This window comes from Nycticebus coucang, chromosome 5 (genome assembly GCF_027406575.1).
Source record: "Nycticebus coucang isolate mNycCou1 chromosome 5, mNycCou1.pri, whole genome shotgun sequence".
NCBI lineage: Eukaryota > Metazoa > Chordata > Mammalia > Primates > Lorisidae > Nycticebus > Nycticebus coucang.
In genome coordinates this window covers 99449126-99476864 of record NC_069784.1, presented here as the reverse complement: position 1 = coordinate 99476864, position 27739 = coordinate 99449126, and the positions used below count along the sequence as shown (strand labels likewise).

Below are 27739 nucleotides of genomic sequence, written 5' to 3'. Positions count from 1 at the left end.
AGTGACGCAAGCCGAGGGGTGGGGCGGGCTCTGCGCCGGAAGTGCCTAGCAGATAGTAAATAAGCCCCAAAAGGCGAAAGTGAGGCTGTCTCCATCTTGTCTGCGCCCTCTGGAATTGGCGACGTTGTGGAGATGGGGAGCGTTCTGGGGTTGTGCTCCATGGCGAGCTGGGTAAGGTGGTTTTTTTGCAGCCTCCGGGGCGCTAGCGTGAGAGGCGGAGAGCAGGCGAGCGGGCCTGGCGAGGGCCCGGCGGGGAGGTGGTACCCCACCCAACAGGGAGTTCTTTCATCCCCCATGTTCTTTTCATCGCTCTGGTCCCTCCGATTCAGCTTCGGGGCGTTGGTCTTGTGAAGAACTGACCATGTTGGCCGTGAGGTGCAATGGCGATGGGAAAACGGCCCAATGGAAAAAGTCAAGGGAGCAGATATTGCTCCTCCCCGACCCTTCGCGAAAGCAGTCTCTTGTTCTTTCAGGCCCCTTTTGGGTTTTTTTCTTTTTGTCTGCGTAGGCCATCTCCATAGAAGTCTTTAGTTCCTTCTTTCTGTGGAGAACCCACTCTTTCTCGGCATAGCTTCCCCGCCGACCGCAGACTGCAGCACTGTCATTCCCGGAGGCATGTCGGCCTCTTTGTTCTGTGGCGCAGACTATGATTAATAAATGCCGGGGATTTGGGACAGCCTAGCGGTAATAATTGATGCGGTAATACCGTTTTTGAAATAAACAGCCCTAGCTCTTCCTTGGGTCTTCTAGTCACTAGTCAATTACGTGGTTCTCAAGTAATAATTTTTGAACCTGAAAAAGCTGGTCAGTTCTGTGGTATTACACATCTTTTGTCTTTAGACATAAAACATGCGTGTGTCATCTGAAATTTCATGCTTAATTAGGTGTACGCTGCATTTTCATTGAGTTGTTAGAGTGAAATCATTTCATTATAGTGGCATGATTTCTTGTTGCAAGTGGCACAGTTTCAGTTTTTTTTAAGATAACCTCTCCCTCGTCCATTATAGTAGACAAAACATTTACAGTACAGTTAATAAAGATGTTTGTAATTTGGGACTAGGTATTTGGGGTCAAGTCATATTTCTTTAGTCTGATTTCAGAATTCCATTTCTAACAATTGTTATCTGATTTACCCGATTTCACTTTTTTTATATATATCAACCAACATAATGATAATTTTACATACCTTTTTAAAATTTTACATCTTTTCAAAAAGGCATTGATATTATTTGAACTGTAAATACTGCATTTTAATAAAATAATATGCTGCAGGTGTTGTTACTCCAGCCAGGCCATCCATGACTCTGTTGTATATATTTTTTCAATGGGGTATGGAAACCTTATCTCGATAATATTATAGAGTTTACTTGAGTTGATTGACTGTTTTGTACAAAAGAAGGATATTTAGTTTCATAAAGAGTATTGAAAATGAATAAGTGATTATTATAAACGATTGTTTTCTTTTTTGGAGGGGAAGATGTCATGTAATTTAATTTGTAATGTCAGATTTTATCTACATGGTAGTATCAAGTGGGCATGCAGTAGTTCTGTATATGTAATAGAGATTTAAAAGGAGAGATACATGTTTTCCATTTTGTTCCAAATCTCCAGTTGAGTGATGAGCAACCTTTTTTGTCTGAAGGATAATGATTATTTAAGAACAGCAAATGTTTTAAATATATTTGTACTTGTATGTGTTTTAAGTCAGAAAATAGCTTTAGTAAACACCATGGAAAAAATTGTGTTTTCATAATACTTCTGCATGTTGGATCACAGCATCTATTAACTAGAAGAATGATACTACCTTTTAGTCACTGTTAAATATTTTTAGTCACTATTAATACCAAAGTGCATTAGGAAAGTAGTGACAAGTAGGCAGCTTTCTTCCAATAATTAGATCTCTAGAGATAGAGAACCTAGGTGGCCAGGGTTGCTCATCATACTTCTAGGTCATTGTGGTTGGTTAAAGAATTGATTTTATTTATTTTTTTAATTTTATTTTTTCATTTTTTATTTTTGTATTTCAGAGGAGAAGATCTCAGTGTTTTACCCAGACTGGAGTGTATTGACTATGTATAGGCAGAATCTTAGCATATGCAGCCTTTAACTCCTGGGCTCAAGTGATCTTCCCTCCTCACCCTCCCCAGTAGCTGGGGCTACCAGGGTGTGGCACCCGCAGCAAGTTTAGAATTTATTTTAGAGTTTGCAGTTTTAGTCATTTTCCACCACTACCCCTTTTTTTTTCTTCCTTATGCCTTTGTCTCTTTATTGATTATTCAATTTTAGTACAGGTCAATAGTAATTGAAGGAGAATTTGCCTTACAGTAAACAGATTACCTCTTCCACATTCTTAACAGTCAGTATTTACTTAAGAAGTTTTGATGAAATTAAAATATATTCATATTTTCAAAAGTAGCATTCACATCGTTAAATTAGATTAGGTAAGCCACAATTCAAAGCAAACCAGCCTCATGATTTTTTCAAGTTTCTGTAGGCCTCGTCAAATTTAGTAAAAGTTTTTTCTTATAAAAGATAAAAATACCTAAATATTAAGAGAAAAATGATAAGAAATAACCATTGAGATTACAATGTTAAATTGTTGATTTTTTTGTTTGCTTTTTCAGAGGCCTAGAATTAGATTGATCATAATTTTTGGTTCATGAACTTTTTTGATTCATGCATGGTTGAATCTTTGTTTTCTGGTAATTATTTAAAGCATTATCATAGGCGTCCCTGGATCTCCCATATTTTTGTGCTTTTCTCCATCCCATTCTCAACATTGGTGTAAGAGAATAGAATTGATTTTTTTTTTTTTTTTTTTTGTGTGGCTGGACCTTGAATGCAATAACTACTCATATCTTTCTCTCATATATCTAATGTTGTTAAACTGTTAACAAGAAAGAGCTAGTAATTTCTGTGTGCCTGTTTTGTGCCAGCTTTTCCTAGTTTTTATAAATACGACTTGTTTTGTAGAAATGATTCATAGTTGCCACGAATGATCAAGTAATGCAGAAGGCAAAGCAAGTAAAAATGTCCCTCCAAATTCCCACCACGAATAGCATTCCTCTGTCTCAGTGCATATGCATGGTACACATGGTTGACTAGACACAAAATACTTTCTTAGGAATCTTAGCATATTAAACATGGCTTGTTTTAAAACAAAGGAGTAAATCTAATTTTTCTTGAATTTAACAAAGGAAAAAAAATTAAAGGAATTACTAAAAGTTAAGTAAGCATTTCTTCAACAGGAGATTCCTAAAATTCCTAGAATGTTCCTCTGAGGAGTAATTTTCAACTGGCCACAGTTTTCCTCCCACTTCTCACTCCCCTTGCATTGCACTTTGCAATGTCTGCAGACGTTTTTCCTCGTCACAAGTTGGGTTGAAGAGCGCCACTAAGATCTAGTGGGTAGAAGCTATGGATGTTAAATATTCTACAATGTACAGCACAGCCCCCAACAACAAAGAATTACTTTGTCTAAGATGTCAGTAGTACCATGGTTGAGAAAGCCTGTTCTAAGCTTAAGAAAATGTTGTATAAAACATTGAAATTGAAGTAAATTTTTAAAGGACATTTTCATTTTAGACTCACTGCTATCAAAGGTAGAAATAATTAATATTTACTTCTTCTCCTACATCCTACTTCTTATTTATTAACTGTATAATTTTATAATTCCCAAGCAGATAGTTCTGTGCAGCTTAATAAAACCGATGCACTACTCCCATTTCCACCTTTGGAGGCAGTGTTGCTTTAGGTGTTCATCATGGTATTTCTAAGTAACATGTATATGATATAGCTTTGTTTTTTTTAGAACTGGGGTTGTTTTAGACATTGTCTCTTAACTATGGTAGATGAAGATTAGCAACTATCCCTTGATTTTAACTGGCCCTACTCCCCATGCCTATCAAACACATACTCATGATGTTCCCTTATAATACTAATAATTTGGTGACTATTTAAATGAGTTAATATATGTACAACTATAGTAAGCACTTAAATATGTTCTTCAGTATTCTTATTACTTTGTAATGCCTCTCATAGTTTAGCCATGTAATAAATTTGCAATGGCATTTCCTTTCATGCACAGCTTTTTCTGTTCATTGGAGTTACTGCTAGCTTTATTTTCTATGTATTTAGTTCATTTAACCCCAAACTTTTCCCCAGCTGTATACATCTCTGTAAATTCCGATGACACGTGATAATTAATTTAACCTTGTGGTTCTCTCCTGGAATCTACTGATCTGCTCTAGAATGTATAGGTAATCACTCTTTTTTTATCCTGGGTCTCATTTTATCCTTAAATAAGGATAAATGTTGCCTTTGTTGGGTTGAAAACTTTTTTTCTGCATTTCTTGTTCTTTTTTTCTTGATTTATAACTATATTTTGGTGTAATGTTCCTTGAGAAAAGAACATAGGAATTACACTTTGGGCTAGAATTCTAGGTGGAAAGTAATTTCCCTCAGAATTTTAAAGGCGTTGCTCCTTTGCAGTTCTGACTTGCAGTGTTGCACTGTGCTGCCAGCTAGTCTTAAGTCTCTTAGGAAACTTTTCTAAGTGGTCTCTTCCTCCTCCCCATCAATTGATTAAATTTGAAATCTTTATTTTCTCATCTGTATTTTCTGTAGTCTGTTATTCACAGTGCTTCTTGGACTGAAACTCTAGGTTTCTTATTTCCTGTTTTTTTTTTTTTATCTCATTGGCTTTTTGCACTATTTTCTAAGAAATGTCCTTGATTGTTTTTGGGACTTTGTGGAGTTTCTAAACTTCTGCTATGTTATTTTTAATTACCAAGAGTTTTTTCTTGTGCCTGTTTCGTGGAAACACTTTCTTTATAAGATACTCTGTACTGTATGTTTTACTTAATACAGAGTCTGATAATTAAGTTTGTGAGGTCACCACCGTGTGGTACGTTGACAGCACTATATAGGCAACTTGGTAAGGTTTGATAAACTTCGAATATCAATGTCTCAGGGCTGTGTTTGGGTCAGCATGTGGCTGTTTCTTGCTGAGCAGTGGTCTGCATTGTTACATGTTTTTGTGTGCTGTCACAAAAGTGTTGGAGCTTGAGTTACAGCAGTGAACAAACATCCATATATTTTTGTTAAGTTTGGCAAGAGTGGAAGTGAAATCAGGGACCTGTTTAAGTTTATGGGAATAATGCCATGAGGAAAATGGCAGTGTATCAGTGTATTAAACGTTTTTCTGAGGGGAGTGAAAGCATTGCTGATGAAGAGAGGCCAATAACAAGCAGAACTGATGAAAACATTGCAAAAATTCAAATTATGCATCAAAGGCATTGGCTGACTGTGAGAAGTGTAGCAGACCAAGTAAAACATCCATAAAGAAGCAGGAGAATCTTAACTGAAAACTTTGGCCAGCAGTTCATGGCTCTTGCATCACAACAGTGCATCAGTTCACGTGACACTGTGAGGGAGTTTGTAGCCAATAAACAAATAACCATATTGGAAGATCCTCCCTTCTCACCTAACCTTATCCCCAGTGACTTTTTACCCAAAGATAAAGGAAATACTGAAAGGAAGACATTTTGATGACATTCAGGATATCAAGGATAATACGATGGCAGTTTTGTTGGCCATTCCACAAAAAGATCTAAAATGGCTTTGAAGGCTATATGAGGTGCTGGCGTTGGTGCCTAGCTTCCCAAGGGGAGTACTTTGAAAGTGACTGTAGTGATATTTTCTAGGATGAGTTCCCAAACTTAATTGTCAGACCGTATATACTTCATAAGTATATTTAAAACACTAGATATTTTTATGCTTTCATTTCTATGCATAGTTTGTTTATGTTCCCCTATGTAGACCCCCCATTCATGCTAGAGTTTTGTTCAATATTCAATGGTCTTTTGACTATTCTTATTTAAGAATGAGATAGTAAAGACTTTGGTTGGACTTGTCAACTGTACTTGCTGTGCAACCATCTGAAGGTGCCATTTTATTGTAGAAGTCTGTGCAGGTATTTAGGCCTTTTGATACACATAGACCAAATTTCCAGTCTCTTTCCTGGGAAATACTATGTATACCTGCATTCTGGGGGTATCCAAGTAGGAGAAGAATGCTGAGGTTCTCACCTTCCATTATATAAACTTAATTTTATGTTTTTAGTTTGGTACTCATGTCAGTTCTACTTGTTCATCTGTCAAGACCCATGTTTTGTCCTTCTTAGTTGGTTAGTCAAGAAATGGAATGAAATATGGGGGTCTGAACTGCTCTTTGAAAACATAGTGAACCGTCCTATTTTCAGTCTACCTCAGTATTGCTTATAGAGAGGTACCTGGTGCAACCAATTCCTGATCTTTTTGAGGATTCTGCTAAAAAAGTGTGTTGCTTGTTAGCTTTCTCCTTTAATAATTTAGAATTCAGTTTTCTTGCTCTGTTAAGGCAGTTACTACTTTCTGCTTTCCACCTTCCAAATTTGTTCTCCTGTTCTTTTTGATCTTTTGTTTTATTCTTTCATTTAAAAAAAATCCCTTTTTCATTTTATTGGGGATTTCTATAGGGAGTATAGGTAAATTCATATTGTTTGCCATCTATAACCAGAAGCCCTTTGTGCCATTATTTTTATGTTGCCATTATGATTTATACCCCAGACATACTTCAGGCATGAGGCCCAGCATTTGAAGTTTTAGTAGGGTTTCCAGCTAATTCTGATAAGGTGCTACAGTTTGAGAACCACTGCTCTAAACTTAAGTGGATTCAAATCTCTCCACTAGTTCTTTTTACCATGGCTTCTCCCTGATTTTTTTATTTTAATTTCATCTCCTAATTAAGCACATTATTTATTGTTCAGTAGATTTTTCAAAGAAGTTTCATGGGTACAGAAAGCCCTGATTCTTTGATATTTGTAAATGCCTGCCAAATTCTTGAGGGACATTTTGACTAGTATAGTGGTATACTCATTTCCTTTAGAATTTTATAGTTATTTTTCCATTGTATTCTGTCTTATATCAGCCTGCCATCCACCCCCTCCCAGCACACTTCTGCACATGGGCATTTGACTTATTTCTTCTGGTTGAGTATCTGAAGAGTTTATCTTTGAAGTTATATAACCAGATAAGTCTGACTTTAAATCTTTTATCACTTTTCTTTCTTCTCCAAAATAGTGTGCTCCTTTGGTCCACAGATTTATGTCTTCATGTAAGGAATTTTTCTCATATTAGATCTTTGAATATCCTTTAATTTGTTTATTTAGAGGACTCTCTATTTTAAGGATTTTTTTAAGTAACTAATTTACATATGGTAAAATTCAATCTTTGTAGTATACTGTTCCATGAATTTTGACAAATGCATGTAGTCATATAACCTATAAAGAACAGTCAGAATCCTAAACAATTCCGTCCCATCTGTTTCTGTCTTTAGAATTTTCACCTTTCTAGAAGGTCATAAATGGAATCACACAGCATATATAGCCTTTTGTGTTTGGCTTCTTTTACTTAGCATAATTCATTTGAGAGTCAGGGTTGTTCCCTATATTGGTAGTTTGTTCATTTTTGTTGAGAAGCATTTTATTCTTTGGTTGTACCACAACTTGTCTGTCTATTCCCTGCTGTGATTTTGATGATTACAAATAAAGTAGCTATAAGTGTTCTCTTAGAGGTTTTTTTGTGTGATGATTAAGTTCTTTTTTTCTTGAGTAAATATCTAGGAGTGGGATTGCTGGATCATATGGTAGATGTGTGTTTGACTTGTAAGAAACTTGCCAGATTGGTTTCCAAAATGGCTATACCATTTTTCTTTCTCACCAGCAAAGTTAAGAGAATTCTGATTATGCTGCATTCTTATCAGTAAGTTGGTATGGTCAGTTCATTTGACTGTAGCCATTCTGGTATGTGTGTGGTAATGTCTCTATGATTTTAATGTGTATTTCCCTAATAACTAATGATACTGAGCACTTTTTATATGCTTATTTGCCATCCATGTGTCTTCTTTGGTGATGTATCTATTTGAACACCTATTTTTTAACTGGCTTTTGTTATTACTGAGTTTGGAGAATTCCTTTTATATTTGGGACAGAAATGATATATTAGATACCTTTCTTACATTTTCTTCAAGTCTGTGGCTTACCGTTTTTTTCTCTCAACAGTGTCTTTCAAGAAGGCAAAAGTTTTCATCTTGATGAGGCCAAAATTATCCATTTTTTTTCTTTTGTGGTTGTGGTTTTGTATGGTTTATAGGAAATCTTTAAGTTAATTTTTATGTATGGTTTGATTATGGCTTAAAGTTCACTTTTGAAAAAAATATATGGCTATCCACTAATTTTAGCAACATTTATTAAGGAGATTATCCTTTCTATATTGATTTGCTTTGGTACCATTGTAAAAAATCCCTTGGCCATATTTGTGTGAGTCTGTTTCTGACCTGCTCTGTTCCAGTACAGTTTTTTGTGCTATGTTCACCCGTTTGCCCATACCACTCTGTTGATTGCTGTAACTTTAAAGTTAGTCTTGAAATCAGGTAGTATGTCTTCTAGCTTTGCCTTTTTGTCAGTTGTTTAAGCTATCCTAGTTCCTTTGCCTTTTCATATAAATTTTTGAAGCAAGTAGTTTATTTCTGTAAAACTGCTGTTGGGCTTGTGATTAGAATGAATCTGTAGATCAGCTTGGAAAGACATCTTAAAAATAATGAGTCTTCCAGTCCATGAACTTGCCTTTTATTTAGGTTTTTGATTTCTTTCACCAGTGTTTATAGTTTTCATCATTTTGCATCTTTTACACCTTCTTAGATTTCTATCTAAGTATTTCTTTGTTTTAATATCAGTTTCCAATTGTTTTTTACTAATCCACGGAAATATGATTGATATGTGTGGCTCTATGTCCTGTGATCTTACTAAACTCACTTGTTTAATACCAATTTCCAATTGTTTGTTAACTAATACATAGACATATATGTATATTGGCTCTGTGTCCTGTGATCTTTTTAAAACTCATATCAGTTTCCAATTGTTACTAATACATAGAAATATGATTGATATGAGTATATTGGCTCTGTTTCCTGTGATCTTACTATACTCAATTGTTAGTTTAGTTGCATTTTTGTAAGTTCTTTGGAATGTTCTATGCAGACAATTGTGTTATATGTGAATAGCGCAGTTTTTATGTCTTCTGTTCCAATTTGTATGTCTTTTGTTTCTTTTTCTTGCCTCATATTGACTAGGACCTCCACTGTGCCGTCGAATAGAAATGGCCAGATAGTTTCTCCTTGTTTCAGGTCTTAGAAAGCATCCAGACTTTTCAGACTTTTTATTCGTAAATGCCCTTTCTCAAGTTGAGAGTAGGGTATTGAATAGGTATGGAATTTGTCAGAAAGCTTTTCTACATCTATTGAGATGACCATTTCTTTCATCTGTAGTATGGTATATTTCACTGACTAAAAGTGGAACCAGACTTACCTTTCCAGACTGAACCCTACCTGGTCACTGTGTATTATCTTTTTTTATATACTTTTATATTTTGACTTGCTAAAATGTCATTGAGAATTTTTATGTTTACATTCATGAGGGGTTTTGGTCAGGGAATTTTATGATTTAGGATCAGTTGTTCTGGCCCACGTTTTAAATAAGAAAAAAAAATATGTATCTTAACAGTTTTTATTTTTCTTCTTCCTTTGCATATAGATTTCTGTGTGGTACAAAGGATTTCCTTCAACATTTCTGTTACTTGGGGATTTTTGCTAGTTTTTGGATTTCTGGTCTTTTCCGTGCATGGAAATGTCTTCGTTTTGCCTTAACTTTTGAAAGATATTTTCACTGAGTGCAAAATTCAATTTACAATTTTTTCTCTTAGTGCTAACTGTTGGTTTAAAATGTTTCTTACTAGAAGTGTGATTTATTTCTTTGTTTCTCTGTATATAGTATGTATTTTTCTGTCTGTTTTAAGATTTTTCTGGTTTACATTGTTTTAAGGTAATTTGATTAAGATGTTACATGGTATAATCTTAATCATGATTATCTTGCCAGGGCTTTGTTGAGCTTGGAACTGTGAGTTTATAGTTTTCATTAAGTTTGGAAAAATTTTGGCAATTATGTCTTCAAAAGGGACTTACTTGTCTCTTCCCTTCAGTTGACTTCTCTATAGTTGAAGTCCAATTCAGAGACTCTTGTTTCACTTGTATTAGACTGCTTGAATTTCTTTCACAGTGCTCTAATCCTTTGATTATTTTTATCTCTTTCATTTACAATCATGTCTATTATGTCTTCAGGTTCATTTATCTTTTTGCTGTCTTATATGTAATTTTGGGGCTTAGGTATTTTATTTTTCGTTTTTAGAAATTTGATAAGGGTTTTTAAAATTATCTTCCATGTCTGTCTTTAATATCATCACATTTTCCTCTACCTCCTTAAGGATGTGAAATAAAGGTATAAAATATTACAGTGCCCTATTTATAAATGAGCTCAAGTCATCTATATCATTTCTAAGTTGGTTTTGACTGATCAGTTCCCATTTTAGGTTGTACTTTCTTGTTTTGCATGCCAGCCAATTTTTATTAGCTGTAAGGTACAAATTTTATTTTAAGTGTTGGATATACTTATAAAGTTTAAAAAGTATTTTTGGGCTTGGTTCTTGGACGTTGGTTATTTACTTGGAGAGAATTTGGTCTCTTTGATGTTTGCTTGTAAGCTTTATTAAGTGGAACCAGTTTAGCCTTTAGTCTAATGGCTGATTTTTGTCTAATACTGAGTAATATAGCCTTTTGATATTTCTACCAAATGACTCATAGATCATAAGGTTTTTCTACTCTGGGTGGTAGAACTCCCAGACTCAAACTTGAGCCTTTGAGTAATTTATTTATGTGATCAATGCTTAGTTAGCTAGAGCTTGCTCTCTTTGTGGCTCTGTCAATTCAGGGTTCTGGCCTGTGAATTTCTTCCTGTGAACTCTAGCTGCCTTTACTTCCCTGAACTCTCCTCTCCATTTCTTCAAGTTACATATAGACTAGCAGGCTCTGCCTGGATCCTTTTCCCTAGGCTACATTCTTCCCAGGCTGAAAGATGGGCCAATCCTAGGGCTCACATTGTCTTCTCTCAGAAATTACTACCTTACATTGTTTGTTGTTTATTATCTGAAGAACCATTATATTATTTATTTTTTTCCATTGCTTATTGCATCTGCTCACTGTTTGCCATCTTTACCTAAATTTAGGGTAATGATCCTAAGCCTTTTTTCCATCAGTAATTTTATTTTTAGCTGTCTCTTGTGTTCCTTGGTAGTTAACTTAATAGTTCCTTAAGTTTGTTTTTCCTTTTCTCATTTCTTTCTTTAGCCTTTTAATTTCCCCTTTCCATTTTGTTTTATTCTTGTTTCATTTTTGAGGGGTTTTTTTAGCGTATTGTTATTTTTCTGTAACGTAAGTGAAATACTGGTAGAGAATACTGAGTTATGTTTGTATCAAACCAGATTCTTCATATGTCTTTTCTTTATTTCTTTCTTTGAGGGGAGCTGTTTATTTTTAGTGTTTGCTATAGTATGTTTGCGTAGTTACTGTAACATTTCTGCTGGAACTTGCTGAAACTTAATATAAAGTAGCTCTGTTCCACTTTATATTGGTTGCTATAGTGTGTCTGGCTACATTATTGCCTTACTATGATTTCTAAGACACTTTTCTCCCAGAGTTATGGGTTTAAGGCTAGAATATCCCAGTTCATCCAACTTCTAAAGTGTAACCGTATGGTGGAGCTCAGTCCAGCTTATGGTCAGTCCTTTAGATAATTACTGTTTGCCTTTTTCAGGTATTTATTGTTAAATGCTCTGAACCACTCCTAGACCGGACGCTATCCTAGTCCTTTGGGGTGTACTACTAGTTAATTTTAGAGTTTACTGGAAACAGTTAGCTAGGCCCAGTTGTTTACATATCTGACTCTAGTTAGTTTTCATTTTGTTATTACCATCACCAAATCAAAAGAGATTAAAGAAGGGCGGTGCCTGTGGCTCAAAGGAGTAGGGTACCGGTCCCATATGCTGGAGGTGGCGGGTTCAAACCCAGCCCCGGCCAAAAAACTGCAAAAAAAAAAAAAAAAGGAGGTTAAAGATAGAGATGCCAATACACTTTTTTTTCTTCCTGGAGGAAAATAATTCTTGGAATTTTATGAATTCAGTAGTATAATTTTGGGGAACTAAGGGGCAAGGGCTGGATGTTTGCTTAGCAGCTATGCTACTCATGATTATTACATTTTTTTCTTAGATAAGCTTTGGTTGCTTTTTGGTGATTTTTTTTTTTCTTTTTGATATCTTCATGAATTTATTAATTTTGCTTAGTATGCAGTGCAAGGGCCTTTTTTGTTTGACTTTGTAGATAATATATAGGAACCATATACCTTTTGACCCTTGGTAATAACTTTGCCTTTTTTTTCCTTTTTGAATAGGTACAATTTAAATTTTCTTTGTATCATTTTAAGCTATACTGATTTTTAATAATACTCTTTTTCCCAGATACCATGTTTGTGTGGCAGTGCACCATGTTTGCTATGCAGATGCTGTCCTAGTGGAAACAACTCTACCGTAACTAGACTGATCTATGCATTTTTCTTGTTTGTTGGAGTGTGTGTAGCTTGTGTAATGTTGATACCAGGAATGGAAGAACAACTAAATAAGGTTAGTTTTTTTCTTATTTATTTACTAATTGAAGCTGTATTATGTATGTACAAAACTGATTTCTGGTTATTGAAAAGAGAATAATGAATAATTGAAAAGAGAATTACATATTATAAGAATAAGATAATATGTAATCAAATTTTAGTAGTTTATAATCTTTTAGGAAAGACAAAGATAATACAAGTTAGCTAATTTTATGATGTTGATAATGGATGTGCTGTGTTCATTAAGGAAAAAGGTAATTCTTACTAGGTGAGTGTCAGAACGTCAGGTCTCATAGAAAAAGGGACATTCTAAGAATGATTAGAACTTTTGTATGCTATGATTGAAAAATAAGAAGCCCATGAGTATAAAAAAGAGCTTTTTAAGTGGAGTGTCTGTGCTTTAGAAAGGTTCTTTTAGTGATTAGGAAAGTATAGAAGTCAAATCGTTAAGTGTGGAGGCTGTGCAATGGTGTAATCAAGAAGTATATACACAGGGGTGGCGCCTGTGGCTCAGTCGGTAAGGCGCCGGCCCCATATACCGAGGGTGGCGGGTTCCAAACCCAGCCCCGGCCAAACTGCAACCAAAAAATAGCCGGGCGTTGTGGCGGGCGCCTGTAGTCCCAGCTACTCGGGAGGCTGAGGCAAGAGAATCGCTTAAGCCCAGGAGTTGGAGGTTGCTCTGAGCTGCGTGAGGCCACGGCACTCTACGAGGGCCACAAAGTAAGACTCTGTCTCTACAAAAAAAAAAAAAAAGAAGTATATACACAGCCTGAAATAGATTTTCTGGATGTAGAATTGACTGAGTCTGGCATTACATTAAAGATTGTCAGTGATAGAATCATAAATAACAGCCAGATTCATTCTGATCCTAGAAAACTGGGAAGAAAGTGTTTCTGTTAACCCAGAAAGAAAAGTTTTTATTAAAGAGTGTCCTCCACCCCACCAAGGGAGTCAGGTGTGGAAGGATATGGGGAACATAAAATACATTTAGTTTCTATCATGTCAACTTTGGGAACTTGCATAATATATATCTTAGTCAGTTCAGGCTACTGTGACAAGAATTTGATAACGCTTAACCAACAGAAATTTCTTTCTTCATTCTGGAGGCTGAAAATCCAAGCCAGGGTGCCTGTGTGGTTGGGTGCTGGTGAGGATCTTCTTCCTGGCTTACAGATGGCAATCTTCTTCCTCGCATTGTTGAGAGAAAGAAGCAACAGCTCTCTCATATCTTTTCCTAAAAAGCCACTAATTCCATTGTGAGGGCTTCCTTCACTCATTATCTAATTATCTCCCAAAGGCCGCATGTCTCAGTATCCTCCCATTGAGTGTTAGGGTTTCAGTGTTCAATTTTAAGTAGCAAAAACATGAAGCCCATAACAGTAAAATGTAGGAAGTAGAAAATATGAGTGTACAATTCAAAAGAGAAATCAGAGCTAGAAACTGTCTTGAGATAGAGATTGAAAGTTGATAGCATGGCAGTGTATGGTGGAGAAGACCATTTAAAGTGAGCAGAGCTAAAATTTAAAATTATTTAAATAATTTAGGTCGGCCAGGCGTGGTGGCTCACGCCTGTAGTCCTATCGCTGTGGGAGGCCGAGGCGGGTGGATTGTCTGAGCTCAGAGGTTCGAGAGCAGCATGAGCTGGAGTGAGCCAGACTGAGACCCCGTCTCTACCAAAAAAAAAAAAGCCATTGTGGTGGGCGCCTGTAATCCCAGCTACTTCAGAGGCAAAGGGCAAGAGAATTGCCAAAGGATGAAAGAAAAAAAAAATTAAAAGAAATAAAATTATTGGGTGGCACCTGTTGCTCAGAGGAGTAGGGTGTCAGCCCCATAGGCCAGAGGTGGTGGGTCCAAACCTAGCCCCAGCCCAAAACTGCAAAAAAATAAAAAATAAAACTATTTAAGGGAGTTGATGGAAAAAGGGAAACCTGTGAAGGAACGATAGAAAAGAAGAGCCAAGAGAATGTATAGGCTTTAGAAAGAAGGTGTTAAGAATGACAGGGACAGTGTCCACGTAAAAAAGAGATAAAGGCATGTGAGGATTAAGCAGTAGCCTTTGAGTTTGACAACTGATACATAACTAGTTGTTTCCTTAGAGTGCTGGGGGCTGGAAGTAGTGGCAGGAAATAATTCTTTTATATGTGTTATGTATATGAATAATATATGAAGTTCTGAATAACAGTTCCCCTTATTTCACATGCAAATTCTTCTTTGTGTTCTGATTCCAGTATTACTTTCTGAAATAGTCATCAGTGTTTTTAAGATTCTGAGTTAAAACATTAAACTGTCAGCTCTTATACTGTTGAGCCAAATCCATTCATGATCAAAAATAGCACTTGTATTAACTAGTAGAATAGGGAACCAGAACAAAAAACTGATTTAAGTAATACTGGCTTTGAAAGCCATTAATGTTCTTTTTAGTACCTAGAGGCAGACTTAGTTGCTCCATGAATCTTTAAGCTCATAATAACTTTTTCTCTTTCCTTATGCACATAGATACACCTCAGTATATCTCAGTAGAATGCAAGTTTTAAGAATTCAGCATAAATCTATAGCTCAGTGAGTGTCCAGTTTAGTAGTGGGATAGGTAGTTTATCATTTGGTCACATAGAAGTTCAGAACTCTTTCCTTTTTGTCTGTTTAAACTATATCAGATTTCATCTTGGTGGTCCTCAGAGTCTGTAAAACAAGCTCCCATTTTCCAACCCAACTATTTGATTACATAGAATTTTCATTTTTGCCTAATGAAAACGTTACGATTCATAAACTCTTGTTTTAACGTTTTTTCTAGATTCCTGGATTTTGTGAGAATGAGAAAGGCCTTGTCCCTTGTAATATTCTGGTGGGCTATAAAGCTGTATACCGTTTGTGCTTCGGCTTGGCTATGTTCTATCTTCTCCTGTCTTTATTAATGATTAAGGTGAAGAGTAGCAGTGATCCTAGAGCTGCAGTGCACAATGGGTAAGAAATGTCAATATAAAAGTCTGGGCAGCCTCTTGTCAGTAATTTCTAATCTGTCTAGAGCAATGTTTTTCAACCTCATTAATCTCACAGCATACTTGAGCCTATAATTAAACTTCCGTGGCACACTTAAATTACACTGATCAAAAAAAAACAGTAGAAAATGAATATACTACTGTGCTTCGAACTTCTTTTGAAATGATTTAATTAATGGTCTTTAAAATTTTTCTCAGTACACCTAAGGTCTCTCACAGCTCAGCAGTGAGCCATGGCACACAGCTTGAAAATTACTGATCTAGAGAAACTGTAAGGTGAATTAAACTTTTGTAATTTGCAGTTATTTTGTCTGTACATGAATGACAAAGTTTAAGAAAATGTTCTTGTCAATACTAGAGAATTTAATACTTTGGAAATTAAATAATAGCCTTTAATAGTTAATAATTAACTTCTGATCCATAGTGGGTTTTATTTTTATCATAAAAAGAAGGTCTATCATATTTGTGACTATTAAAGGAAGAGCTGTTTCTCCTTCTCTTTGTTTTTGGTGGACCAGGCCCTCTACATAGAATTCTCAGCTCCCTAGACCTAAAGAGCAGCCAAAATAGACAACTTCATACCTAAGCAGGATATTGATTTTTTTAAACAGTGGATTGCACAGTACAACTCAGAGAAACCGCAGGGTTCCTTTTATCAATCTCCCTTAGCAGAGAGCACCACTTCCAGTACTCTATTTGAGTGTTTTGATTTAATATCTGCTATTACTTATCTGATGGTATGTGCTACTAAAGACAATAGGAATAAACAGTGGGATATACATATTAATGAAAAATAGGTTGTTTTTATTTTGTTCATTTTATTCCTTTAGTGGTTGATTGTTTTGAAATACCAGTTTGGGATGGAGGCATTATTGTGCATTTATTAAAACTATTTGCAGAGTGCACCTTACACTTTCACATTTTACCCCTCTTGTGTAAAATAAACCTGTGAAATGGAAATAATTCTAATTTTATCATAATGAATTAATGGCAAATATCTTTCTTAACACTGTCTCAAAAGTAGTTTAATGTAATAGTCATCTTTTCTGATTTTCAGAAACTCCTCAGAAAGCCTAGAATAGTCAAGTAAAGTGTCGCTGTTCTTTAAGATTCTGTTAAATCATTTTATATATGAAAATATTTATTGAATGAGTGTTTATTAATAAAATATTATTTTTCTTTTTTGTTTTAGATTTTGGTTCTTTAAATTTGCTGCAGCAATTGCAATTATTATTGGGGCATTCTTCATTCCAGAAGGAACTTTTACAGCTGGTAAGAAATCTTTTTTTTCTTAAATTGTTTTATGTGGATATTTTATATAGTAATCCAAAATAATTGTTACCTGGATGTTGTTACTGTAGTTGTTTTTGTTGTTGTATATATGTTTGTTTTCTCCCTTATTTATATAGCATTTATATAAAATTTTATTGTCCCTTTTGTGTATAAGGACATAATAACAACCAAACCAGCGTTCACTTGTATGTGTGCTTTTTCTTTCAGTGTGGTTTTACGTAGGCATGGCAGGTGCCTTTTGCTTCATCCTCATACAACTAGTCTTACTTATTGATTTTGCCCATTCATGGAATGAATCATGGGTTGAAAAAATGGAAGAAGGGAACTCAAGATGTTGGTATGCAGGTAAGTTCTATCTCATAGAACAACCTCAAGATAATTGAAGATGAGAATAGATATGTAGAGCATAGGAAAAAAAATCACTTAGGATTTTTATGGTCTATTTTTCTGTGAAGAGGTTTTTAGTTTAAAAGTTTATGGGTGGTATCATATCATGCTATATCAGCAACTTGTTGAATGGATCTTTTGTCAGATTAACTGGGAACATACCTAAGACCAGGAAAGAATCCAGAAGAATACCAAATAGCTAAAGTAAATGTTCCAAAGCCTATTGCTGAAAGTGTGTGTATTTATATAGTGTAATGTCTAGCCTACAGCAGGTTGAATGTGAAATATTAAAGGGAAGAAGACTGCTAGAAATAGGTAAACACAATGATGCAATTCATAAACAGCAGCAAACAGAACAAATATGAAAAACCATTCTGGAACATTTTATTTAACTGCAAAGGGTGCTTTTATGTGTATCAGTAACAGGTAAGGTAATTCCTATAGTAGTGCAGTTAATGATTATTTACTTATGGAGAGTTTGAATCCTGTAGCTGTACACTAAATTGGGAATCAAAACAGATGCTTACAGGGGCCAAACAGGCAACAAAAGTGAGGGAAGAGCGCTAAGCGTAAGAGGACTGAGTTTAAGTGCATACTCAATCTTTGGGCAAGTAGAAGGGACAATGGTGAATTAGAGAGTGTGAATGCCCCTTTTAAAGTGCATAGCTAATGCTCAGCTCCATCTGTTAGTTGCCTTGTGAAAATAAAGTTCAGTATTACTTGATTGTTCTTTGAAGAAGCCATACATCTGGACTTTTATATAAAATTATCTGGTTTTCAGCTAAACAAAAAATTAAATCAGAGTGTAAGCTAAATTCAGTTTATCCGTTGGCCTGATACTTCTCTAATACAATTATTTTGTGGTATTTGATCTCAGAGGTAAAAGTAAAAAAGAGTTTGATACTCAAATAAACTTTAGTCATTTGGAAACTTCACTTACATAGAATACCTTTTTTTTTTGTAGAGACAGAGTTTCACTGTACCGCCCTCGGTAGAGTGCCGTGGCGTCACACGGCTCACAGCAACCTCTAATTCTTGGGCTTACGCGATTCTCTTGCCTCAGCCTCCCAAGCAGCTGGGACTACAGGTGCCCGCCACAACGCCCGGCTATTTTTTTGTTGCAGTTTGGCCGGGGCTGGGTTTGAACCCGCCACCCTCGGCATATGGGGCCGGTGCCCTACTCACTGAGCCACAGGTGCCGCCCAGAATACCTTATTCTTTAATGCAAAGTTTTCTATCTGTTTTATTCCTGGCCCAGAATAAAAGGGTCTGGAACACTGTTGATATCCAAAAATAGATGTTGAATGTATCCCCTGTCATTGAGGCAAATCCATATCAATACTTGTATATTGAACCCTTATTAGCACAATGACTAAAATTTTGTGTATGTTAAAATTTATGTAGAAAAAGCTAAGGTTGACTTAATTAAATAATGACTTACTCTTGCATAATACATATATTTTTAGATGCTAGTTGATGAAGAAAAGCATCATTGTTTTGTGAGCTTAACATTAACAATGAAAACAGTTTTCTTTCTTAATGTCCTTGTTTAACCTGAATAATTATAGTTCTTTAAAAGCCTTAAGTAATATTCCTCTTATAGTTATTTTTCCTTATTTTGAAAATAATGGCTAACTTAAGTGAATGTGGTTTTTAAACTCTGTAATATAGATATTACTACTAATAAAAATTATATTTAGTATGTTATTTATTGTTCTTTAGAAAATGTAATAGTAAGCTGTGTGTAAAAACTAAAACTCTTTGGCAATAAAGGTCAGAATTAATTGTATTCCCTGGTTTCATAGCCTGCACAATGCTGATAATGTTAGTTGCTTAAAGTATATTTTTTATTAAAATGACATTGTTTATTAAACAGATCCCATGCCTAATTCCTAATTGTTTGTGGTAAAAGCTAATTCCAATTATATTTCCTTTACAGCCTTGTTATCAGCGACAGCTCTGAATTACCTGCTGTCTTTAGTAGCTGTCGTTCTGTTCTTTGTCTACTACACTCATCCAGCCAGTTGTTCGGAAAATAAGGCGTTCATCAGTGTCAACATGCTTCTCTGCATTGGTGCTTCTATAATGTCTATACTGCCAAAAATCCAAGTATGCTTTTCATAGCATTAGTTTTTATGAAGCCTACACCTTTCCAAGTTTTCAAAACTCATATTTATCTTGCTTAATCTCCTTTTTTGTAGGAATCACAGCCAAGATCTGGTTTGTTACAGTCTTCAGTAATTACAGTCTACACAATGTATTTGACATGGTCTGCTATGACCAATGAACCAGGTATGTACTTTTGTGTGTTATTTATTTTTAATGAGCTCTGCATTCTTTCAAAGATTGCCATTTTATGATTAAGCTACTTAAAAATGAGGCTCCTAGAGGAATAAAGAATGTAAGCAATACCATTTTTTTTTTTTTTTTGTTGAGACAGGTTCCCACCCTATGCCCCTGAGCAGAGTGCAGTGGGCGTGGTAGCTCACCACAACCTCAGACTCGGGCTGCGGGCACCCCGCTGCCTCAGCCTCCAGAAGCCGCTGGGATTACAGGCGCTCGCTGCGGTGCCCGGCTGGGTTTTTCCATTTTTTTCATGAGTCGGGGTCTCACTGTCGCTCAGGCGAGTCTCAAACTCCTAAGCTTAAGTGATTCTCCCTCCTCAGCCTCCCACAGTGCTGGGATTACAGGCGTGAGCCACCACGCCCGGCACTATTTTTATCTTTGATGTATTACTATTTTTAATACTTTATTGCTAAAAAATGCTAATAGTCATGTGAGAACCTTCAGCGAGTTGTTTGTCTTGATGTTGATAGTTGCTGACTGATCAGGGTGGTTGTTGCAGAAGGTCGAGGTTGCTATTTTGATTTCTTAAAGACAATGAAGTTTGCTGCATCAGTTTTTCTTTCAAGAAATATTTCTTTGTAGCATGCAAGACTGTTCAATAATATTTTGCCCACAGTATAACTTCTTTCAAAATTGGAGTCAGTCCTCTCAAATGCTGCCTGTTTTATCAACAAAGTTTTGGTAATATTCTGAGTCCTTCATTGTCATTTCAACAGTGTTCATAGCATCTTCACCAGAAAACAGATTGCATTTCAACAAACTACTTTTTTTACTCATTCATAAAAGCAACTCTTTATCGGTTTAGATTTGATCGTAAATTTGCAGCAGTTCAGAGTTCAGGCCCTAATTGTAATTCTAGTTCTCTTACCATTTCCGTCAACTTCCTGTACTGAAGTCTTGACCCCTCAGAGTCACTTATGAGAATCAATTGTTTCTAAGCTCTATTACTGTGATATTCTGACCTCTTCCCATGAATCACAAATGTTTTTAATGGCATCTATTATGGTAAACCCTTTCCAGAAGATTTTCAATTTACTGTGCCCACAACCATCAGAGAAATCATTATTTGGCAGCTATAGCCTTCCTAAGTGTATTTATAAAAATTGAGACATGAAAATTAGAATTATTACTTGATCCATGAGCTACAGAATGACTGTTATCTTAGGAGGCATAAAAACAACATTAATTTCCTTGTCCATCTCCATCAGAGCTCTTTGGTGACCAGGACCATTGTCAGTGAATAATAATATTTTGAAAGGGATCTTCTTCTGAATAGTAGTTCCCAACATTAGCCTTTTAAAATCTTAGTAAAGCTTTCTGTAAACAGATGTGCAGACGTCTAAGCTTTGTTGTTCATTTATAGAGCCTAGGCAGTGTAGCTTTAACGTAATTCTTAAAGGCCCTAGGATTTTTAGAATGATAAATGAACATTGGCTTCCACTTGAAATCACTTGCTGCACAAGATATTCAGCCTGTCCTTTGAAGCTTTGGAGCCAGGCATTGATATTTCCTTTCCAGTTACAAAAGTTCTAGATGGCGTCTTCTTCTAATATAATGCTTTCTTTTCATTCAAAAAATCGGTTGTTAAGTGTAGCCACCTTCATCAATTTTCTTAGCTGGATCTTTTGGATAACTTGCTGAAACTTCTACATTGCACTTACTACTTTGCCTTGCAGTTTTATGTAAAGGAGATGGCTTCTTTCTTTAACCCTAATTAACCAACCTCTGCTAGCTTCCTTTTGGAACTTCCTCACCTCTCTCAGCCTTAATAGGATTAAAGAGAGTTTGAGCTTTGCTGTGGATTAGGCTTTAGCTTAAGGGAATGTGTGTGACTGGCTCAGTCTATCCAGACCACTCAAACCTTCTCTGTATTAGCAAGATGGCTGTTTTGTTTTCTTTTTTTTTTTTTTTTAATTGTTGGGGATTCATTGAGGGTACAATAAGCCAGGTTACGCTGATTGCATTTGTTAGGTAAAGTCCCTCTTGCAATCATGTCTTGCCCCCAGAAGGTGTGGCACACACCAAGGCCCCACCCCTCTCCCTCCTTCCCTTTCTCTGCTTTTCCTCCCCCCCCATGACCTTAATTGTCATTAATTGTCCTCATATCAAAATTGAGTACATAGGATTCATGCTTCTCCATTCTTGTGATGCTTTACTAAGAATAATGTCTTCCACTTCCATCCAGGTTAATACGAAGGATGTAAAGTCTCCATTTTTTTTAATAGCTGAATAGTATTCCATGGTATACATATGCCACAGCTTGTTAATCCATTCCTGGGTTGGTGGGCATTTAGGCTGTTTCCACATTTTGGTGATTGTAAATTGAGCTTCAATGAACAGTCTAGTATAAGTGGAATAAGTGTTTTCCTTCCATAGTTTTTCCTTGTATTCACAGTTTGAAACCAAGAGGCCTGGCTTTTGACATGCCTTTCTCCTTAAGGTTAATCATTTCTATCTAGCTTTTGATTTAACGTGTGAGGTGTATGACTGTTCCTTTCACTTGAATACTTAGAGTCTACTCTAGTAATTTCAATATTGTTGTGTCTTAGGGGCTCGGGAGAGAGAGACACAGATTTTGTTTTATCAATTAAGTTTTGGTAATATTTATTATTGCCACACACATTTATTAAGTTAATCATTTTATATGGGCATGGTTTGTGGTACCCCAAAAGAATGTTACAATGGTAACATCCAAGATCACTGATCATAGTTCACCATAAAATGTATAATAATAATGAAAAAGTCTGAAATAATTGTGAGAGTTACTAAAATGTTCACATATGGGTGAGCATGACATTGGAAAAAGGGCACTGATAGTCTTGTTCAACACAGGCTTGCCACAGACCTTCACTTTTGTACAAAACCACAGTATCTGCGAAGTGTGTCTTTTTAAAAAATGCACAATATAATGAGAGGTATACCTGTATGAGAATTATAACAAAATGTCCAGTTTGTACATACATACAGAAAGAAATAAAAGCTCTTCAAATGCTTGCTGATTGAACTGTAAACAGTGTAAGTTCTTCACATTACCAAATTACTCTGAGTACCTTGCAATTAAATATGATAATTTGGCTTTGTAATGAATCTTTATAGACTAGTTATTGGATTCCATGGGAATAGGAATCAATATAAGTCAATTAGTGAGAAATTATTATTTTTAGAAGATGAAGAAAATGATCTTTCCTCCTAAAAAAATTATAAAATATGTTATCTGAATCTCATTTCATTGAGTTTACAAACTGTGAAGATATTTTTATCACTTGGAGAAAGGTGGGAGTTTAGTTATTTTTTGGTTTTCGTGATTTATATATTAGAGAAAGCTTTTTCCTAGGTAAGTGATTAGAAAAAAATTAATTAGTAATTTACTTGGAGATTAGCTTTATCCACCTGGCCCTAAGGTCAGAATTATGTTCATTAGTAAGATGGAGTTTGAAAGATACTGCTTTGTAGGAGGAAAATATAAACTTTGGACCAATCCTACTTCAATATGCCTTATTTGGTCATTCGTTCAAAGTGTGCTAGGGTTTGTAAGCTATCTTGCTTTTTCAATAATGTTCTTTGACAAACTGATAAACCTTATAAAGTCAGTATTGTAATCTCACTCTTTCCTGCAGTAGGAAAGCCAGTGCATTATGCAGTGCAGATTTAGAAAACCTGAGTTTTATATCTGAATCTACTAGAATTTTACTAACCTTGAAAAGTCATCTGTAATTTTACTTCCTAATCAATAGACAGTATATATCTCAGCTTGCAATTTAAAATTGAATGATTTAACTTTTCTAAGCATTTCTATAAAATTAGAACTATAAAACTTAAAATGAAAAAAAAAGAATCTCATTATTAATAAATATAAGTTTTTCTGAAGTATTTTGTTATTATACATGTGCCTTTGCCAATAAAACTTTTTGATTTTGCATGTGTATGAAGAGTTAAAAAGAATTCCTGTTATGCTGTAAAAAATAATTTTTATGTTATTCTCACATTTTAATTTGGCCTTAATTTGTGTTACAGAAACAAATTGCAACCCAAGCCTACTCAGCATAATTGGCTACAATACAACAAGCACAATCCCAAAAGAAGGGCAGTCAGTCCAGTGGTGGCATGCTCAGGGAATTATAGGACTAATCCTCTTTTTACTGTGTGTGTTTTATTCAAGGTAAGAAAAACTATGGAATTTTTTTTTTTTTTAATGAGCCCAGCTATCTTTTTATGAATTGCTTGTCTTAAAAATGCTCTTTTCCTTCTTTCTTCCTATACTTTCTATTATACAGCATCCGTACTTCAAACAATAGTCAGGTTAATAAACTGACTTTAACAAGTGATGAGTCAACATTAATAGAAGACGGGGGAGCCAGAAGTGATGGATCATTGGAGGATGGCGATGATGTTCACCGAGCTGTAGATAATGAAAGGGACGGTGTCACTTACAGTTACTCCTTTTTTCACTTCATGCTTTTCCTGGCTTCACTTTATATCATGATGACCCTTACCAACTGGTACAGGTACTTACAGTTAATGAAAAGTTTGGATGTGGGTTTTTTGTTGTTTTGTTTTTTTTTTTAATTTGCAGTGTTTGGCTGGGGCCGGGTTTGAACCCATCACCTTTGGTATATGGGGCCAGCATCCTACTCCTTTGAGCCATAGGCGCTGCCCATTTTGGTGGTTTTTTAAGGACTCCTTTGCAAAATATCATATGAAATACTTTTTAGTTTTGATGTATTTAAATATTTACAGCTAAATGAATAGTGATCCGTGTGAGAAATGCAAAGTTTTTACCTCCTTACTTTAGCAATAATGAATCATTAAAATAGTTCCAAATCTGGAAGAGATTAAAATAAGATACTTCATGAAACTAAGTTTTTAATGGAAATGTATGTTGATAGTTGATCTGACAAGTTTATTTTTTAATATTATAACTAATTCCCAATATAGTGCAGTAAAAGGTACCTCCTTTTCTGTTTTGTATGCACTTTGTCAGTAAAAGCTTTTTTATCATTTCAAAATTAATTTGTAAATCTTAATAAGGAAGCAATTTTTAGTATTTCATTTTTTAAAATTCTAACTTTGTCCAAAGAAAGATTTGGTTAAGGTTCAAATTGAAGTGTAATGTTTTGGTTGTTATTAATAATTTTTTTTTTTTTTTTTTGTAGAGACAGAGTCTCACTATATTGCCCTCAGGTAGAGTGCCGTGGCGTCACACAGCTCACAACAACCTCTAACTCTTGGGCTTAGGCGATTCTCTTGCCTCAGCCTCCCAAGCAGCTGAGACTACAGGCGCCCGCCACAACGCCCGGCTATTTTTTGTTGCAGTTTAGCCAGGGCTGGGTTTGAACCCGCCACCCTCGGCATATGGGGCCGGTGCCCTACTCACTGAGCCACAGGCGCCGCCCCTATTAATAATTTTTTAATGCATAATACCCTTAGATAATTTGTACGAAGGCTTTCAGTACCAGCAAAAGGTGGAGAAGAAAAATTATTCTTCGCTGCATTTCTTTGAGAGTAGCCTTCACTGATTTTATTATTAAAAAGACTGTATTTTGTAAAATTCCTACCCTATAGCACATTTTAAGGTATAAGAATCCAAATAGTTCTTAGTAATTCAGCCTTTGGGCCAGAAGGATTTTTGGTATGTTTCATTAACACAAAAATCAGCTAAACTTTGTGGGATAAATTTCCTTTCCAGTCTCGTACATCTGAGAAGGCAAAGGTGAAGGGGAGATCAGAATGAAGGGCTCTTAAATATACCTCAAACAATCTTTTGCATAGGTCACTATGAAAATGTTTCGAGACAGACTGTATTATGGTCCATTATTTCACTTCCAAGAAACATAGTTGACAGCGTCCTTTCTGATGCACCCGTGCAGATTTCAACTCACTCAGCTTATAGGTGTTGTGGGGAGAGCCTCATTTAAATATTTCCATCTGTGTGGATTTTACATTTCTTGATTTTTATGTATCTCAAAACTTTTGTATGACCCCCAAAATAGTAATATCTTCTTTATCCAGAGTTCACATTCCATTTTTTCTTCTAATAACATGTCAGAAATAAAGTACCTCAAAGTAATTATTTCAGAGACCTATGTGCTTTACTCCATTAAAGGCAATGAATGATTTTTATTTTCACACTGTATATGGAAAGCAAGACAGCAGATTAGATGCAGCAGCTATGTATCTGGGATATATAGAACACTACTGAGTTAAAGAAGTATCATAGCCTAATGGTTGATAATGTAGTTCCTTCCGTCTGCCCTTTTTAAAAGTTTTTCCTTAAATTTTAGGTATGAACCCTCTCGTGAGATGAAAAGTCAGTGGACAGCTGTCTGGGTGAAAATATCGTCCAGTTGGATTGGCCTCGTGCTGTATGTTTGGACACTGGTGGCACCACTTGTTCTTACAAATCGTGATTTTGACTGAATGGGACATCTAGCATGAAAGTCCCACTACAATCATTGCTTATTTGAAGAGTATTCCAAACTTTTGTAAAGTTGTGTATGTGTGTGCTTCCCATGTATCTTTTCCAGTGTTGTTCTGGCATGAATTAGATTTTACCGCTTGCCAATTTATTTTCTTGCCAAGTGCACTGATACGTGAGTTAAAATGAATTGTAAAGGGAGAGTTTTATGACTATGGTGTTAACATTGTTAGGCCCTATTCTCTGCCCTGTACCTGTGAAATTAAGAGTGAAAACAAAACTGCTTGACAGTTTGATTTTAAAATTGTGTTGGACCGGGCAGCGCCTGTGGCTCAGTGAGCAGGGCACCGGCCCCATATACTGAGGGTGGTGGGTTCAAACCCAGCCCTGGCCAAACTGCAACAAAAAAATAGCCGGGCGTTGTGGCGGGTGCCTGTAGTCCCAGCTACTCGGGAGACTGAGGCAGGAGAATTGCCTAAGCCCAGGAGTTGGAGGTTGCTGTGAGCTGTGTGACGCCACGGCACTCTACCGAGGGCCATAAAGTGAAACTCTGTCTACAAAAAAAAAAATTGTGTTGGACCTTAAGCTGTTTCAGAATGTTTTATAAAAGCAAATGCATGGCTGCCTTTTGAAATATTTAATATGTTGTCTTTCAGGAGACTGCAAAGAAGGTGGCTATTGTAAAATTGTCTAAACAAGTCACTTAAATGCCAGTTGTCTGAAAAATCTGTCCACATTTTCTCCTTGATATGAAAGTAGGAGAGTGTTTGCTTGCTGGATAATACTGTAGGTCATATAGATGGAGCTTGAAGCAGAGTCATTAAAGAAAGTCAGATTAGTGGTGATAGGTACTAAATTGAATACCCAGTGAGGAGATAATCTTTCTTGGGTAGAGATGGCTGTTGCCAACAAAATGAACGTTGTTTTGGTCATTACAAACTCAGGCAGAAGTTTGGGTTAACAGAGATACTAGGAACTGAAGGATTTAGACAAGGTTTTGAAAAGGATAATCATGAGTTAGAAGGAAGTTATTGGAAGCTATTTTGAAAGGTTTGAAAATCAAAGGTGATAACTTTTTAGAGGGTAGGAAAAAACTGCAAAATACTAGACTTTTATAGGTACTTTGATAAAACCTACTCTAGTTCTCATTTTTAAAATGAAGAAACTGAAAGTCATCCTTAATTGCTCAAATAGCCAATTACTGGCAAAGCTGCGGAATTCCAAGCCTACCATTCCCTGTGACATTCAAAAATAATTTCTATTAAAAATAATTGCATAATTGATTTCACACCTCATTTTGGTGGGTAATTTATGTGATGTGGATTGCTGGTGTTCAGCATGCTTTCTGCCCATAAACTGAGGTCAGGAGAATGATGGAACATTTTAAGTTCTGCTTACAGTGCACTACACAGTTCAAAAGATGTTTAAAATGCTTTTGTATTTACTGCCAAGTAGCTGAAATATATAATTATAATATTTCAACCAAATGAAAAAGTATGACAGTAAACTTAGAAATTCTTAGTTGTTTTATGTCATTGGTGTCTAATGAAAGCTTTTAAAAATCTACATTTGCATCTTTAAAAGTATTTATTAAAGTAAATGGAATATAACAATTCACCTTATTCCTCAACCTTATTGTGTGTGTTGGCTATTGTGTTCCACAATTTTGAATGCCTGTGTTGTATCTCTAAATAAATGAATCTAGAGAAAGTG

At 35.7% G+C, this 27739-nt stretch overlaps 1 protein-coding gene across 1 annotated transcript; it reads left to right on the top strand.

Moving 5' to 3' along the window:
* SERINC1 (serine incorporator 1) lies at positions 1-27739 on the top strand. Its single transcript, XM_053591348.1, has 10 exons — positions 1-171; positions 12444-12605; positions 15381-15550; positions 16778-16857; positions 17086-17223; positions 19205-19374; positions 19467-19557; positions 23626-23770; positions 23886-24116; positions 25893-27739. The coding sequence occupies exons 1-10, from the start codon at positions 133-135 to the stop codon at positions 26026-26028; spliced, it is 1362 nt and encodes a 453-aa protein (XP_053447323.1). The 5' UTR covers positions 1-132; the 3' UTR covers positions 26029-27739.

Excerpts from the sequence above, each read along its gene's own strand:
- SERINC1 (XM_053591348.1), top strand. The coding sequence starts at position 133 with ATGGGGAGCGTTCTGGGGTTGTGCTCCATGGCGAGCTGG. Across the intron at positions 15,551-16,777 it reads AGAGCTGCAGTGCACAATGG|ATTTTGGTTCTTTAAATTTG; the intron begins GTAAGAAATGTC and ends TTTTTGTTTTAG. Across the intron at positions 17,224-19,204 it reads CTCAAGATGTTGGTATGCAG|CCTTGTTATCAGCGACAGCT; the intron begins GTAAGTTCTATC and ends TTTCCTTTACAG.